At 41.3% G+C, this 14162-nt stretch overlaps 1 protein-coding gene across 2 annotated transcripts in view; it reads right to left on the bottom strand.

Moving 5' to 3' along the window:
- The window catches only part of cers2b (ceramide synthase 2b), a 33192-nt gene that overhangs the window by 13807 nt on the left and 5223 nt on the right, over nt 1-14162 (bottom strand). For both annotated transcript variants that reach the window (XR_009768409.1, XM_061674216.1), the window contains exons 2-4: nt 2573-2746; nt 673-790; nt 469-587 (exon numbers count right to left, since the gene is read on the bottom strand). Coding sequence is in view for 1 of the 2 variants with exons in the window: in XM_061674216.1 (XP_061530200.1) it covers nt 469-587; nt 673-790; nt 2573-2745 (410 nt within the window). In the remaining variant the exon portion in view is untranslated. The remainder of the gene's footprint in view (nt 1-468; nt 588-672; nt 791-2572; nt 2747-14162) is intronic.

Genomic DNA, 14162 nt, shown 5'->3' with positions numbered 1-14162 from the left:
AGAAAACCCAGGCAGGCACGGGGAGAACATGCAAACTCCACACAGGCGGGGCTGGGGATTGAACCCGGTCTTCAGAACTGTGAGGCAGATGCTCTAACCAGTCGTCCACCGTGGCGTCACTTTTCGAGATATGTGCTATAATTTGGCTATTTTTTTTTTGCTTTGACTTGAGATACAAGCGGTGTATGGGGGCAGAGGATCAAGCTGTTGTTTTCACTGTGCCTCAGTTTCCATAAATGATCACACACAAACATAAACAGCATTGATGATTGAGTCACACTGGTCATGTGCTAATGATTGTGTGTTGGGGCAAAAGGTACAGAGAGGCTTTAGAGCATGTGCAAGCTAAAAATAGAGTGCTACTTTTGCACGCAGAAATGTGCTCATACAGTTGGGAGTGACACATGAATGGCAGCTGCTTCAAGCGCCGCTGTTGGCAACGTGACATGTGTGTATGTGTGTGCTTACCTGGCCTCTCGAAACTTTTTCAGCAAACTGGGTCTGTCCAGATTTCGCCTTCTTCTAAACCATCGCTGTACTTGTCTTTGTGAGCAGCCAGTCTGCTTGCAAAGACTCACTACTGAAATCTACAATCACACAAAACACTGATTATTTATGTTTTGTGTACATACACAAGGAGCAGGATCATGCTCAATTGGTATGGACATTTACCTGTGTGGGGTTTTTGGTAACTTTACAGTAGTAAGACTCCAGTGTGGGGTTGTGAGGCACCCTGAGACGTACTGTTTCTTTTACCCCGAGTACAGAGGCCAAAGGCGTCGCCACCGTCCTGCTCAGACACAAATTGATAAGACATAAACGGTACGTTCATTCATCTTCCATTCCGCTTACCCTCACTAGGGTCGCGGGCGTGCTGGAGCCTATCCCAGCTATCTTCGGGCGAGAGGCGGGTTACACCCTGAACTGGTCGCCAGCCAATCGCAGGGCACATATAAACAAACAACCATTCGCACTCACATTCATACCTACGGGCAATTTAGAGTCTCCAATTAACCTACCCTGCATGTTTTTGGGAGGTGGGAGGAAACCGGAGTACCTGGAGAAAACCTACGCAGGCACAGGGGAGAACATGCAAACGCCACACAGGCGGGGCCGGGATTTGAACCCCAGTCCTCAGAACTGTGAGGCAGATGTGCTAACCAATCCAAACCACCGTGCCGCCTAAACGGTACGTATCAAAGTAAATTATAAAGAAAAAAGAAAGGAATGAAAGGACAACAATATTATGAAATGTGAAAATCAATGTAGAGTGAACCCAATCCCCACACACATACATGGTTCGCGGTTCGCTATTCCCTAATTCGCCATTTGCGCTTTTTTGTGTGGAACCTATCCTCAGCTATTTGCTGAAAAACTCACCAAATGTAATGTTTTTAAGATCTTTCCACAATACCCTAAAATGCCACAAGATGGAGCCAAAGCCCCGGATAATAGGAAATTAGTGTAATTGGTGTCAGGGAATAGGAATGGAACAATATTCATGATACCGTGTTATCACAAAATTAAGAGTGCCTCAATATTGTGGTGGTCTTGTCTCGGTATAAAAATAATGAGCCGTTCTGTTTAAAGATTCTTTTGGGCCGTATCCAATTTCTAATGTTATCAATAAAAAAAATGACAACACAGTAAATACTGTTAAATTATTGAACTGACAATTTCTCAATGGACAGTTTCGTTATTGTGAGCATTTAATATTGCTGAAGCAATAATACTGCTTTGGAGGTAGAGTATATGAATGTAAACATTGAATGGACGGGGATAGATAATATATGATTTGAAGCTGTCTTTTTCACAAAAACCTGTAGGAAAACGGACGGAAACTACTAAAACCTATTGAGAAGGACATATTAATAAGAAGAAGAGCAAGAAAAAGAGAGTTTTTTTTCCAATTCACCTGCTTTTGCTTCTTTGCACCACCTATCCTGTACCGTGAACCTTCCTGCAATACCGTGTGTCTTCTTGCAATACCGAGAGCTTTCCCACAATATCGCAATTATAATTGTACCGTGAGATTAATACCGTGATAAAACTGAACCGTGAGATATAGATATCATTACATCCATTTCAGGGAAGTATTGTTGAAGTGATACTTCTTGATTGAGTTATATGATATAGTTAACTGTTATTGTAAAACACAATCCACATTTACATATCCTGTATATATTGTACTGGTATGGCTTGGCAGCAGCCGGCTTGATGTTTCTTCACACCCGGAAACATTTGTTTTTGTTGTGAAAACACATGGCATTTTTGATTGGCCGATTCTGTTGGAATAAAAACACTCTGGCTGTCAGACCGACACAAATATAATTGCTGGAAATACAAAAACCCTATTTTTGTAAAAGAGAAAAAAAAAAAAAAAAAAAAATCATCAGGGACTCAGGAAGATTAAGTCACAGATGTTCAAAGAGTCACATGATTAGACAAGATCTGTAAATTAAGATGATGATGATGCAGCGACAAACAACCACACACGCATGCACACGCACGCACACGCACACGCACGCACACGCACCCACCCACACACACACACCCACACACACAAACTGACCTTTCAAACACCTGACGGACGATTAGGAATAAGAGGGCAATGGGGAGGGCCATCCAGAGATCCGTCGCTTTGGCATACACTCGTCCGTCCCGATCCTCCAGGTCGGCCCAGCCCAGGCCTTCCGGAAACCACAGCCGCTCCTGCCAGAACCAGGCGTTCAGCTCGGACAGCATCCTAAAACACAAAACGCATCAGGCAAAAATTAAAAACAGAGCACATAAGTTCCACACCCCGACCAAAATATGCACACCACTCCTCCCACATTGTGACTGCACCGGGGGATTAATGCTCAGATGTGTGTTATACGGGCCAGGGCATACATTGGGCACAACTGGTACTATGTAATCTAAGGAATTAGACGATCGCACAATTGCGTCCCAATAAAATGGAATCCCAGTGGTTGGTTTTGACTGATGTGTACACCAGAGCCAATGCCTGTGGAGGCCCATGTGAGGGAGTGTGACTCAGAGCGACTGCAACTTTACATTCAGACTTTCCAACATTACATCCCACAGCCCCTTTACACAGCACACTGAGCGCAGACATGAGTGTTTGAGGGACTGGCAGAGTGAAAGGGGAAGGAAGCAGCACATGAGGGATCATTACTCATCATATGTGTACGGTGGCGGTGGCCCTTCCACCACCTCCCCTTCATACTTGGAAGTCTCAGGAGTCCAATGGGAGATCTGTTCCCACCCACTGCATCTGCAAATGCCGAAGTCCTTGAAGCACTTCCATCCCCACCAGTAATAAGTAAGGGTTCTCTCTTTGGCCCGGTGGCATGTGTAGTTCTCCCCTCCCTCGACTACCGCGGAAATATGCAGCAGAGATTCTGTTTAGGATTACAGATGGGCTAGCTAAAACAATTTTCCACACTTTATCTTTGAAGTGAGTTATTACGTTATATATGTACCACATTTTGTGTTTGTTTAAAACTGGATCCATAAGCTCCTGCAAGGTCTAATAGCCTATACCTTAAAATAGGATGTCCCTTATGGTGCAGTACTAGGGCCACTACTATTTTCTTTTTCTGTTAATTACAGTATGTGTGTCATAAGATCTCTGACTATATAGACTAGATTTTACTCCGATCTGATCGGCTTGATCGGTATCGGCTGATAATTAGTATTTTATGCTGATCGGCTTTAATGTCATAATTCACCGATCCGGTAAATGATGTCATTGATTGGCTCCGGAAAAGACATTTACGCCGCGTCGCCTTCGTGTACAGTATATTTTAATCCAAAAACGAGTTTATTTTTAGCCTTGTCGTGTCTTTTGACATACTACTGTAAATAGCCAATAAAGTTTTTTTTGTATTTTGTGTTTAAATGTTGACGGTGTGGGACAGACAACATGTCTGAGGCAGACAACACGTAATGCCTGGATCAGACTGCATGACAAAATTTGGTGTTTCACGATTGCACTATGTCAGACTACTACAATAAAATCTTCACATCCCGTCTTTTATAATCACGAGGCTTTATCTTGTCAACTAAAACGTGACGGGATACACTCGTTACCATGGCGACAACAACAACAACGGATAGTGCCGTGTGGATTATAAGAACAAAAATTGGAAAAAAACGTGTGGCGGTGGTCACCGGTGCTTGGGAGAATATGTTCATTTAAGGATTGCTTGAGGTATGTTCACATACTTTTAATACGATACGACTCGCAAAGCAGGCAACAAAACCTTATGTAGTCTAGCAAGCTAGTGCTAGAACTAACGGTTGTCCGTAAACATGCCGGCATTATGTCGAATCATGCTCTAAGGTTTCGGTGTGTGTGTGAAGTAATTTAATTACAATAAAGTAATTCAATTACAGTAAGTTAGCACCCATTATTTATGTCATGTTGTAATGTTGGTTTGACCTGACTGATTACAATACATGACCTAGAGAATACTTTTGAAGACACTCAGTATAGAAGTACACAAGTATATACAGTAAACTAACAAGTCATTTAAATAGACACATTGTTCCATCTCTTTACATGAAAATGAGATGATTTAAAGATTGAATGGTGTTATGTTCCTAGTTGGTGTTGTTGTTCATTTGGTTTCATTGTCTTTCCGTTCCCTTGGTGATCATTGGTGGGAAGAGCCGGCTAAAACGCACCTGCAAACTATTGCAATCTGTAGAGTTTAAAGCCCAGCAGCGGCAGAAAGGAGTTGTCAGATTATTGCTTCTGCTATGGCCCTTTTCGTATTTCTAGTATTCTGAGTTTCAAGTCCCCTGTCCACGGTTCAGTGGTACGTCCTACCTGTGTTATTTTTACGCGAGTACAATTGTTTCCTGTTGTAGTTTGCTTATATCCTTGCGAAGGATTTATTGTGTGTTAGACCGGCCTTTCCGCGGCGGCATCGTCCACTAGCGCACCCTTAATTTCTTATTGTTTGGAGTAACTCTCCTCACGATGCCCCTTTTCCGTTGTTGCTTTTGGTTGAACCTTTATATTTTGTTTATTAAAATACTATATTTATTCTTGCTACGGCTCGTTGTCTGCCTTGGGATCCTTGTCCATTCATACGCTCACTCATGACCAGTGGTGCCACAGTTACCTTGAAAAAGTAACTTAGTTACTTTACTGATTACTTGATCTTAAAAGTAACTTAGTTACTTAATTTCAAAAGTAACTTGGAAAAAGTAACTTTTTAGTTACTTTCAGCAGCTGTCAAATGGCAGGAATATCACTTATCCGCAGTACAAAAAAAGCATTAGCTTAACCGTACCCATTACTTAGTAATGTATGCCAAACAAGTTACAGAATGATGTCATTGACATGAATAAATAACTTAAATATGTGTAGTTGAAGCCACATTAAATGAGCAACTTCGTGCAGACTTGACATCCCAAATAGCCACCTAAATATATACAAGCACACCATTCTCAGTACACTTCTTTAAAGACTCTTAACTGATAGATAGATAGATAGACAGGCAAACACAGACTGTAGCAACCCTGCCGATTGTGTGGGGATCCGTGAAGGCAACTGTTTGTGCATGTGTGTGTGTACAATGAACCTTAGTATTGTCATCTTTAGAGAAACTCGAAGTAGTGACTGTATTTACAGTTTAAGTATGCCAATCCTTTGTCACTGTCCATTGTGTTTGCGCCGCTGGCTGCTTGTGTACATGTGAGTTGACTGATTATGTGCAGAAAACATGCAACACGTCGTGTGAAGTCATTGCCCCAGACGGCTCGGTTTATAAATTGTTCGTGTTTTTTCAATATTGTAGTTAGTCGTTGTGTGTAGTTAAGAATATAGTGTGTTTGGTCTGTTTTATTAGTCATTACTAAAACAAAGGCTGAAAATTGGTCTACACTTATGACATACACTGTCACTGAATCAGGTGTCTTGGTTATTGACTGTAGCACTGTTAATGATAAATATCTGTTGCCTGAGCATAAATTACATATTTTAATATCAAAAGCATATTAAACTCTGGTTCTCGTGAACAAAAAAGTAACTATTGGCAGATAAATCAAAATAACTGTTATCTGACTGCTCTAATATAAGAAGTAACTCATTAGATTACTTATGATGTCACTGGACCACATTATTTTTAGTATCTGTTTGTTGTTTATGTATGTTACAAAGTAACGCGTTACCAGCATCATTGAAATATCACCATCCTGCCTTAGCAAAGCGTACCATGACAAATCAAACTGAACTGTAGCATTTGCTGGAAACTTGTTTTTTTTTGTCTTCAGTGATTTAATGGTGGCCAAAACCCTAAATCATTCACCATCTCCCAGCAAAGGTGACAAACCCATGGTTAAACCCTCACATTTCTTAACTAAGCTTACTTGAACTCGTCTATCATTTTAAACCTAAAGAAAAGACTCTGCCTATTCCTGCAGTTCTCCTTGGTAATGAATCTATGGTTTTATATGTTATTTACAAGATGACAGAATAGAGATGCAACCCCCAGTGTTGTGTGGGACCCTCGAGGCAGCTGGCGTCCATGAAATACTGTATGACACAGTCTATTTTTCACTTTGTCAAGTTAGTCATGCCCCCAGCACAGGTGGTAGATGGGATGGGTGACATACAGTAGTGTTCCCACTTTATTTTTCAGAATGTTTGTTCTGAAATGTCTGGCACCACTAAAAGGGAAATCTAACCCAAAACAGATAAGAAAATTAGTTTCTGAGCACAAATAAGGTAAGGGTTCAAAGGGTAGGAACAGACAAGTGTTAGACTGCTCACATTTTACCACCCCTCCCCTCCAAAAAAAAACCAAATAAAAACAGAACTTCATTTGTGCTGTGGTGTAATTTTGGAGGGAATTTCCAAATCAAGCTGACATATTTAGATTCATGTGTTTAGATCATCTGGTGATTTCAGCATGTTTAAGCACTTTTTTCCCCTGAATAACATTCCATTGGTAGTCTGGATCATATGACCAGGCTCTGACCATTTCAAAGGCCCAATGAAAGAGGGGGAAGCCTTTGGCAGGGGAGGGAGACAGGAAGTTGTCTCTTTCTCACCACAAATGTACAATATAAAGATGTGGTGATTCACAATCCAAAATGAAGTCTCCAATCATAAAACCTTTCTGATTTGGAGTAACAGTGAAGCTAAACAGACCAAACTGGGACCTGGTACAGAGTTCGGGAATATGCGGGAAATGTAAACATACAGCCACCATATGAAAGGAGAACTCCATACTGACTCTTCCCTTTTTATCAATGATGAACAACTTTAAGAGTCAACTAATAGATCGTTTACCTGGGCAGAGGCGACATGAATGAGTGTGAATCACTATCAGACATGAGGTGTGTGTGTGTGTGTGTGCACAAAACTTCCACGTATTCGTCGTCCAGAATGATGAATCATTCATAACACAACTTTTCCAAAGACAAAAGAGGGAGAAGAAGAGTAGAATGTCTACATGCTTGATGGGGGAGGTGAAAGACAAAATGGCACACATAAGATGACAATACTTGAATAACAATGGATAGGCCTGACTTGGACTTTTTGATAGAAACTATAAATACAGTACATCCCAAAATTCTAAAAGATTCTTTAATGATCCTTTGAGATATTCACAACAAATACCAACTGATTTTACAAGAGAACATGTACATTCCAGTTCCATACGTTTCACTTCAGTATGCATTTTTTCTGCATCTCCACTGTAAAGGGTCCCAAAATATCCAACCTGAACCACCCAAGTTACCAGTACACGTGTCCTCAGTAGACGTTACACCGAGTTTATCGGCCTTATTGGTATCGGCCGATAATTAGCACTTTATGCTGATCGGCCGATCGGCTCCGCAAAAGACATTTACTCCGCGTCGCCATCGTGCACAATATATTTGAATCCAAAAGCAAGTTTATTTTCAGCCTTGTCGCATGTCTTTTGGCGTAGTCCTGTAAATATCTGACGGCCAATAAAGTTATTTCAAAAAATAAAATAAAAAAACAAACATGTCAGCGGTGTGGAACAGACAACACGTCTGAGTCAGACAACATGTTATTCCCGTAATAATTTCAGATTACTACAATAAAATCTCCCGATAAAATCAGAAACCACCGCATCCCGTTTTTTACGATCATTGGGCTTTATCTTGTCAACTCAAATGCGACCGGATACACTCGTTACCGTGGATCGCGCTGACTATATTATGAGGACAAAATGGGGAAAAACGTGTATTGGTGGTCACCGGTCCTCAGGACAGGAGAGGACATTCGTTTAAGGCTTGCTTGAGGTATGTTCCCATACTTTTAAATACGATATGGCTCGCAAGCAGGCAACAAAAACGATATGTAGCCTAGCAAGCGAGTGGTAGCACGAAACGGTTGGACGTAAACATGCCGCCGTTCTGTCGAATCATGCTCTAAAGTTTCGGTGTGGGTGAAGTCATTTAATTAAAAATAAAGTAATTTAATTACAGTAAGTTAGCACCCATTATTTTCATCCATCCATTTTCTACCGCTTTTCCGAGGTCGTGTCGCGGGGGCAGTAGATTTAGCAGGGACACCCAGACTTCCTTATTTATGTCATGTAATGTTGGTTTGACCTGACTGATTAGAATACACGATCTGACTAGAGCAGTGATTTCCAACCTTTATAGAGCCAAGGAACATATTTTACAATTAAAAAATCTCATGGCACACCAACAAACAAAAATGTCACAAAAAGTGGATACATTAATTACTGTACTTCCTGCCATCTAATAGAAGACCATTCATTTGTTCTGTCTGTCACTATGCCTCACTGGCATAAATAGAGGAACAAAGATACATTATTTATTGTAAATATATTTTTTGAGCAATTAAGTACACAAGTATATACAGTAAATGAACAGGTAATTTAAATAGACACATTCTTCCATCTTGTGATCGGATCCGTGATCGGTTATCAGTTTTTTAAACTTGCTGATCGGTCCCAAAAATCCTGATCGTGTAAAGCCTAGTCCTCAGTATACATAGTTCGTTCCTACGGCGATGTAGTCTATCAGTAAAGCAGTAGTAAAGTCATAACTACAGGGCATTTTTGTATTTTATTTGTTTTTTTCATTTGTTAATTAAATTTTTTAAATTGTACATAGGTGTGAATGTAAGTGTGAATGGTTGTTCATCTATATGTGCCCTGCGAATGACTGGAAAACAGTCCAGATCTCCATCCAGGTTTGCCTTTTGCCCAAAGTCAGCAAGGATGTTTCCTAGCTCACAGGTGACCATAATAAAGACAAGCGCTATAGAAAACAAATGGATTGATGGCATGGTACACAGTAATGTAACCCTTGCTCATGAACATATCATTGCAAACCAAACTGTACAGCAAATGAATTGTTTTCCTGAATGGTCCATCGTGTCGCTGCCGTTTCCCAGCAGCACTGTGAGCAGAGCCGCAAAAAGCCTGAATGCACACATTGTGGACTGGAGTGGCAGTCGGGGAGGCTGGCATGCTTCACGCACATGGTTTATTAGCAGTAACTCGGGTCAGGCCTCGGAGTGTCATACCGATCATCAGAATTTCTTACATTCCCCACAAAGCTGTTGGCCGTCAGAAGATACGGTGATCAGGCAAAGACAGTAAAAGAGTTTCTCTCGATATTTGGTGACCTATTAACCAAATGGCCTGTGTTTTATAAAGATAGTGATCACAACAAAGTCGACTTCAATATATTTGACACTGATTTGTGACCTGATGAATTATTGATGAGGGGATCAGCCAGCAGACAGAGGAGGAACGGCCCATTTGGGAGACATGGGGGCATAATATTGTCAGGCTGACTGTCTTCTACTGAGTGCCAAGAGGCCAAGTCTGCCTTTCAAGTAAGTGCAGCTACCTTGGCTGAGGGCACCTTGACTGTGACTGGCCCAGTGCAATGTCGGTGATGTTGTGAGGATAAATTATAAAGAAAACACTGAGATACTACTCAAATGAGATAGAAAACAAAACTCTGGCTTTAACTGAACTACTCATTATTCATTGAGGTTTTGTATGACTCATTTAAAACACTGGAACACTTGTGTCCAGCGGTAGCGAGAGATTCAGGGCTCTATTTTTGTGACTAGCGCAAATCCGGTGTGGCGCGTGGTGTAACTTGGCGAGGGGGCGGGTTATACCGAGTTGTTGTAATCTCGCAGACGCGCACAGTTGGCGTATTTAACAAAGTGGCCATCTGCGCCGGTGGGCATAAACAAAGCTGACTTTATTCGCCGCCAATCAAAGTGGCATATTTCATTCATTCCCTTTAAATGAGGCGCAATGATGGCCTCGCATGCATGGAGAGAGTGATCGTTACATCACTGGAGCATTGTCAATTGGTCGGTGTGGCAACAGGCAACCTGATGAAACAGTATGAGCTGGTGATAACCGTGAACAACTTAAATATGTCCATGGACCTCATAAATTCATCTCCATCCAGGCTCGATTGTTCGTGCATGTGAACGCCCCCACGCCCCACCTGCGTGCTGGCCAGTGGGGTGATTTTTTAAAAATAAAAATGGGATAATAATGATGATGCTTTCAATGAATTGCTTTCTACAATAATTCAGAGATTTCGATATCCACTGTTCACATTTTTATGAATTAAATACAACTGATCCACCCCACATCTGCGGAGCTTGTGGATTTGTCTGTCCAGTCCGCGAGGAGGGGGGCTAAACCCTGTTTTTGGTATTTTCATGGACAGTCGTACCCCCAGTGCATTTAAAGGTCCCATATTTTGAAAGAAAAAGAAAGAAGAGATCTGATTGTGATCCAAAACACACAAGCTCACGTTTGAAGCATGGTGGAGGTAAAGTCATGGCTTGGGCTTGCATATCTGCTTCTATGATATAACTCTATGATGTAACTCATGATGGTAGCAGTCGAATGAATTCTGAAGTCTAAAAAAACATTTTGTCTGTCAATTCACAGAAAAATGCATCCAAACTAATCGGGAGAAGCTTCATCATGCAACAAGACTATGACCCAAAATACACTGCCAACACAACAAAGGACTTCATCAGGGGGAAAAAGTGGAAGACTGGCCAAGTCTATCACTGGACCTTAACCGAATAGAGCATGCATTTTACCTCCTGAAGAGGACACTGAAGGGAGGAACCCCCAGAAACAAACAAGAACTGAAAGAGGCTGCAGTAAAGGCCTGGAAAACCAATTCAAATGAAGAATGCAACAGTCTGGTGAAGTCAATGGGTCGCAGGCTTGATGCAGTTATTGCAAGTAAGGGTTATGCCACCAAATATTAAATGTTATTCACTTTAAGTTAATTTAAGCATGTCTGTTCCGATACCTTTGCTCACTTGAAAAGTGGGGAGCTTCAAACAAAAGGTGCTCTGTCCTGAGTTGTTTAACACATCTAGATGTAAGTACCATGGACTTTGTATATATGTGTGTGTGTGTATGTATGTATGTATATGTATTTATGTGTGTTTATGATGACAGCGCTGGCTCGGGAGCGGAGTGGTAGGTGGAGATCTTCGCTAGTGATGTAGATTTAAGATGACCTGATTTTAGGGCTCTTTGCAGAAAAACGTCTTGAACTCAGGAATGGGTGGATGATTTTAATTAATATTTTACATGTTTACTGAGGCACCATAGAGCCAATATTACATCCGAAATATTAGAAAAAGTTGGTTTGGTAAAATACTTTAAAATGGGACGTTTGTGCTGCTGAGGGTGTCACCACAGCCGACTTCAATCCTGTCCAATCGAAACGGATTATTGCATACCCTTTAAAAGTGTAGCAAATAGTCGTGCATGGTGACGTCATATATGTGGAAGAGGACTCCAGCGAGGGACCGTTTAAAACGCCAAAAACATGTCTAAAACAAGTTCTACAGAAGGACCGTAGAGGGCATCCTGCAACTGCATCACCGTGTGGTACGGAGCCTGCACCGCATCCGACCGCAAGACTTTCCCACCACATAGTAAGGGCAGCTGAGAAGATCATCGGAACCCATCCTTAACACAGCCTCATCAGTCTGCTGCCATCAGCGAGGAGACTGCGGAGTTTGCGGGCTAGGACTAGCCAACTCAAAGACAGTTTTATTCATCAGGCTGTCAGGAATCTGAACTCTCTGCCCGCTCTGCTGTCAGGAATCTAAACTCCCTGCCCACCTGAACTCTGACGCCCCACTAGCATGCACATGCACATGCGCATGCGCGCGCACACACACACACACACACACATACACACGCACACACTCGCACACACACACACACACACCACACTCAGGGTCGCACCAGCCACTTAAGCAGCATTGGGGTTTTGTCATGTAATTTATGTCTTATTTGCCTTGCTTCTCTGACCTTGACTATGTTGCTTGCACACGTCACCTGATCTTTGATATTTGCACGTTCAATTTATACTTTTTATAATGTATATACCATAGTTTTATTTAACTTTTTATATTGATGTTATTATTTGCAGCACGCCGTCCCTTGAGTACCGTAATTTCAATCCTCTGTATGTGTTAGGCATATAGAAGAATTCACAATAAAAGCACCTTGAACCTTGAAGATGGAGGGCCGGCAACTATTTTGCACAATCGGGATTGTTTTTACACTTTTATTAAAACAACCGCTGGATAAAAAACAGACATGGAAACACTAAAGGCATGAAAAAAGTGACAAAAAAAACATTGCAGAGGGTGTTTGGGGGGGATCCCCTGGGCCACCACTGAGAATAGTTTTTTTTATTTTAACATAAATTAAGCAATCTGGAAGACTCTGAATAGTACAATAAGGAGGAAAAAAAAGTATTCACGCAAAAAAACTTATTTACCCCACTCAAGTACATGTTGATGTACAAATTTAAGGTTATAATTAAATTTGCCTAATTTCTTTGCTTTTTCTGTTTTGGCCTCCAACTTGAGCCAGGTCCATCTCCACCTGATGCCTGCTTCAAGCTGTGCCACATGAATCGCATCCTTCTCTTTAAGCACTCATTCTGGAAAATAATTGATTAAAATCATTGTCTGTTTCACTTCATTTTTCACTATTACCAACTTCAAAGGCTAATCCCAAATGCATCCTCCAGGAAAATATTAAGTACAATATTTTTCTATTTTATTGGCCATTTCTGAATTTGAAGTTAGTTCATTCTGTGTTGTGACATAAATCCTTAACATCGCTCCGTCGCTTAATACCTTTAACATCCGTAAACTAATAAGATAATTATAGGCACGTTTCCTAATTAATACAAGATGTACCAGCGGATGAACTCTTGTCGCCGATGTTACGTGTGCTTCGCGGCTCCGCTGGGACCACAACCAGGGCCACGACCCGCAGCACCTCATTGCAAAAATACAAAAGACCAGTGGAACAAATACCACTCTGGCTGATCTGATGAGCAAAAATGTTGCTTAAACGTAAGAGTCGCAAGAGAAGGATGTTCGCTCCGGAGGTGGGTAGAGTAGCCAAATATTGTACCTAAGTAAGAGTACTGTTACTTGACAATAATGTGACTCAAGTAAAAGTGAAAAGTAGTCCTCCAAAAAAAATACTTGAGTAAAAAGTACACAGTGAAATAATTACTCAAGTACTGAGTAAATAGTAACTTCAGATTTTTTTTAACCAAAGCATGAACATCAATTTAAAAAAAATACAAAATGTGAATGTGCAAATTCTGATGTTGCTGCGTGTGTGTGTGTGTGTGTGTAGGGGTGTGTGTGTGTGTGTGTCAAACATCTGCAATTTACTGCATGGTGTTTTCTAAATTTATAAGTGAGCTGAAATATCCACGTTTGGGCAGACAGTGCCCGACAAATACTACAAGACATGAAAGCTGTTGTTTTTGTTCATCTAAATGTAAACAAGAGTAGCACGCCGTTGCCTTCATGGTAACGTCGACCTTCCCAACAATCAGCCGGGCTGGCTGTTAATACCTATGCACGGGAAGCCCAATAGAAGACGTCTGAGGTCATGTGACTTTCTTGTGTTGTTTGATTGGTGAACTAGACTTAAACGTCACTGGCTAAACTGGATTGGCGCAAACAGTGCCCCATGTGGAAGTCAAAGTTGTAGTCTTGCGCACAAAATAGTTGCTAAATAAGCAATAATTGGTAAATAAAAGTAGCGAGCAACATTTAGATCAATATAACGGAGTAAAAGTACAGTTAC

The sequence above is a fragment of the Phycodurus eques genome, chromosome 4 (genome assembly GCF_024500275.1).
Source record: "Phycodurus eques isolate BA_2022a chromosome 4, UOR_Pequ_1.1, whole genome shotgun sequence".
NCBI lineage: Eukaryota > Metazoa > Chordata > Actinopteri > Syngnathiformes > Syngnathidae > Phycodurus > Phycodurus eques.
The sequence above is the reverse complement of the archived record's forward strand: the minus strand, read 5'-3'. Positions and strand labels throughout refer to the sequence as shown.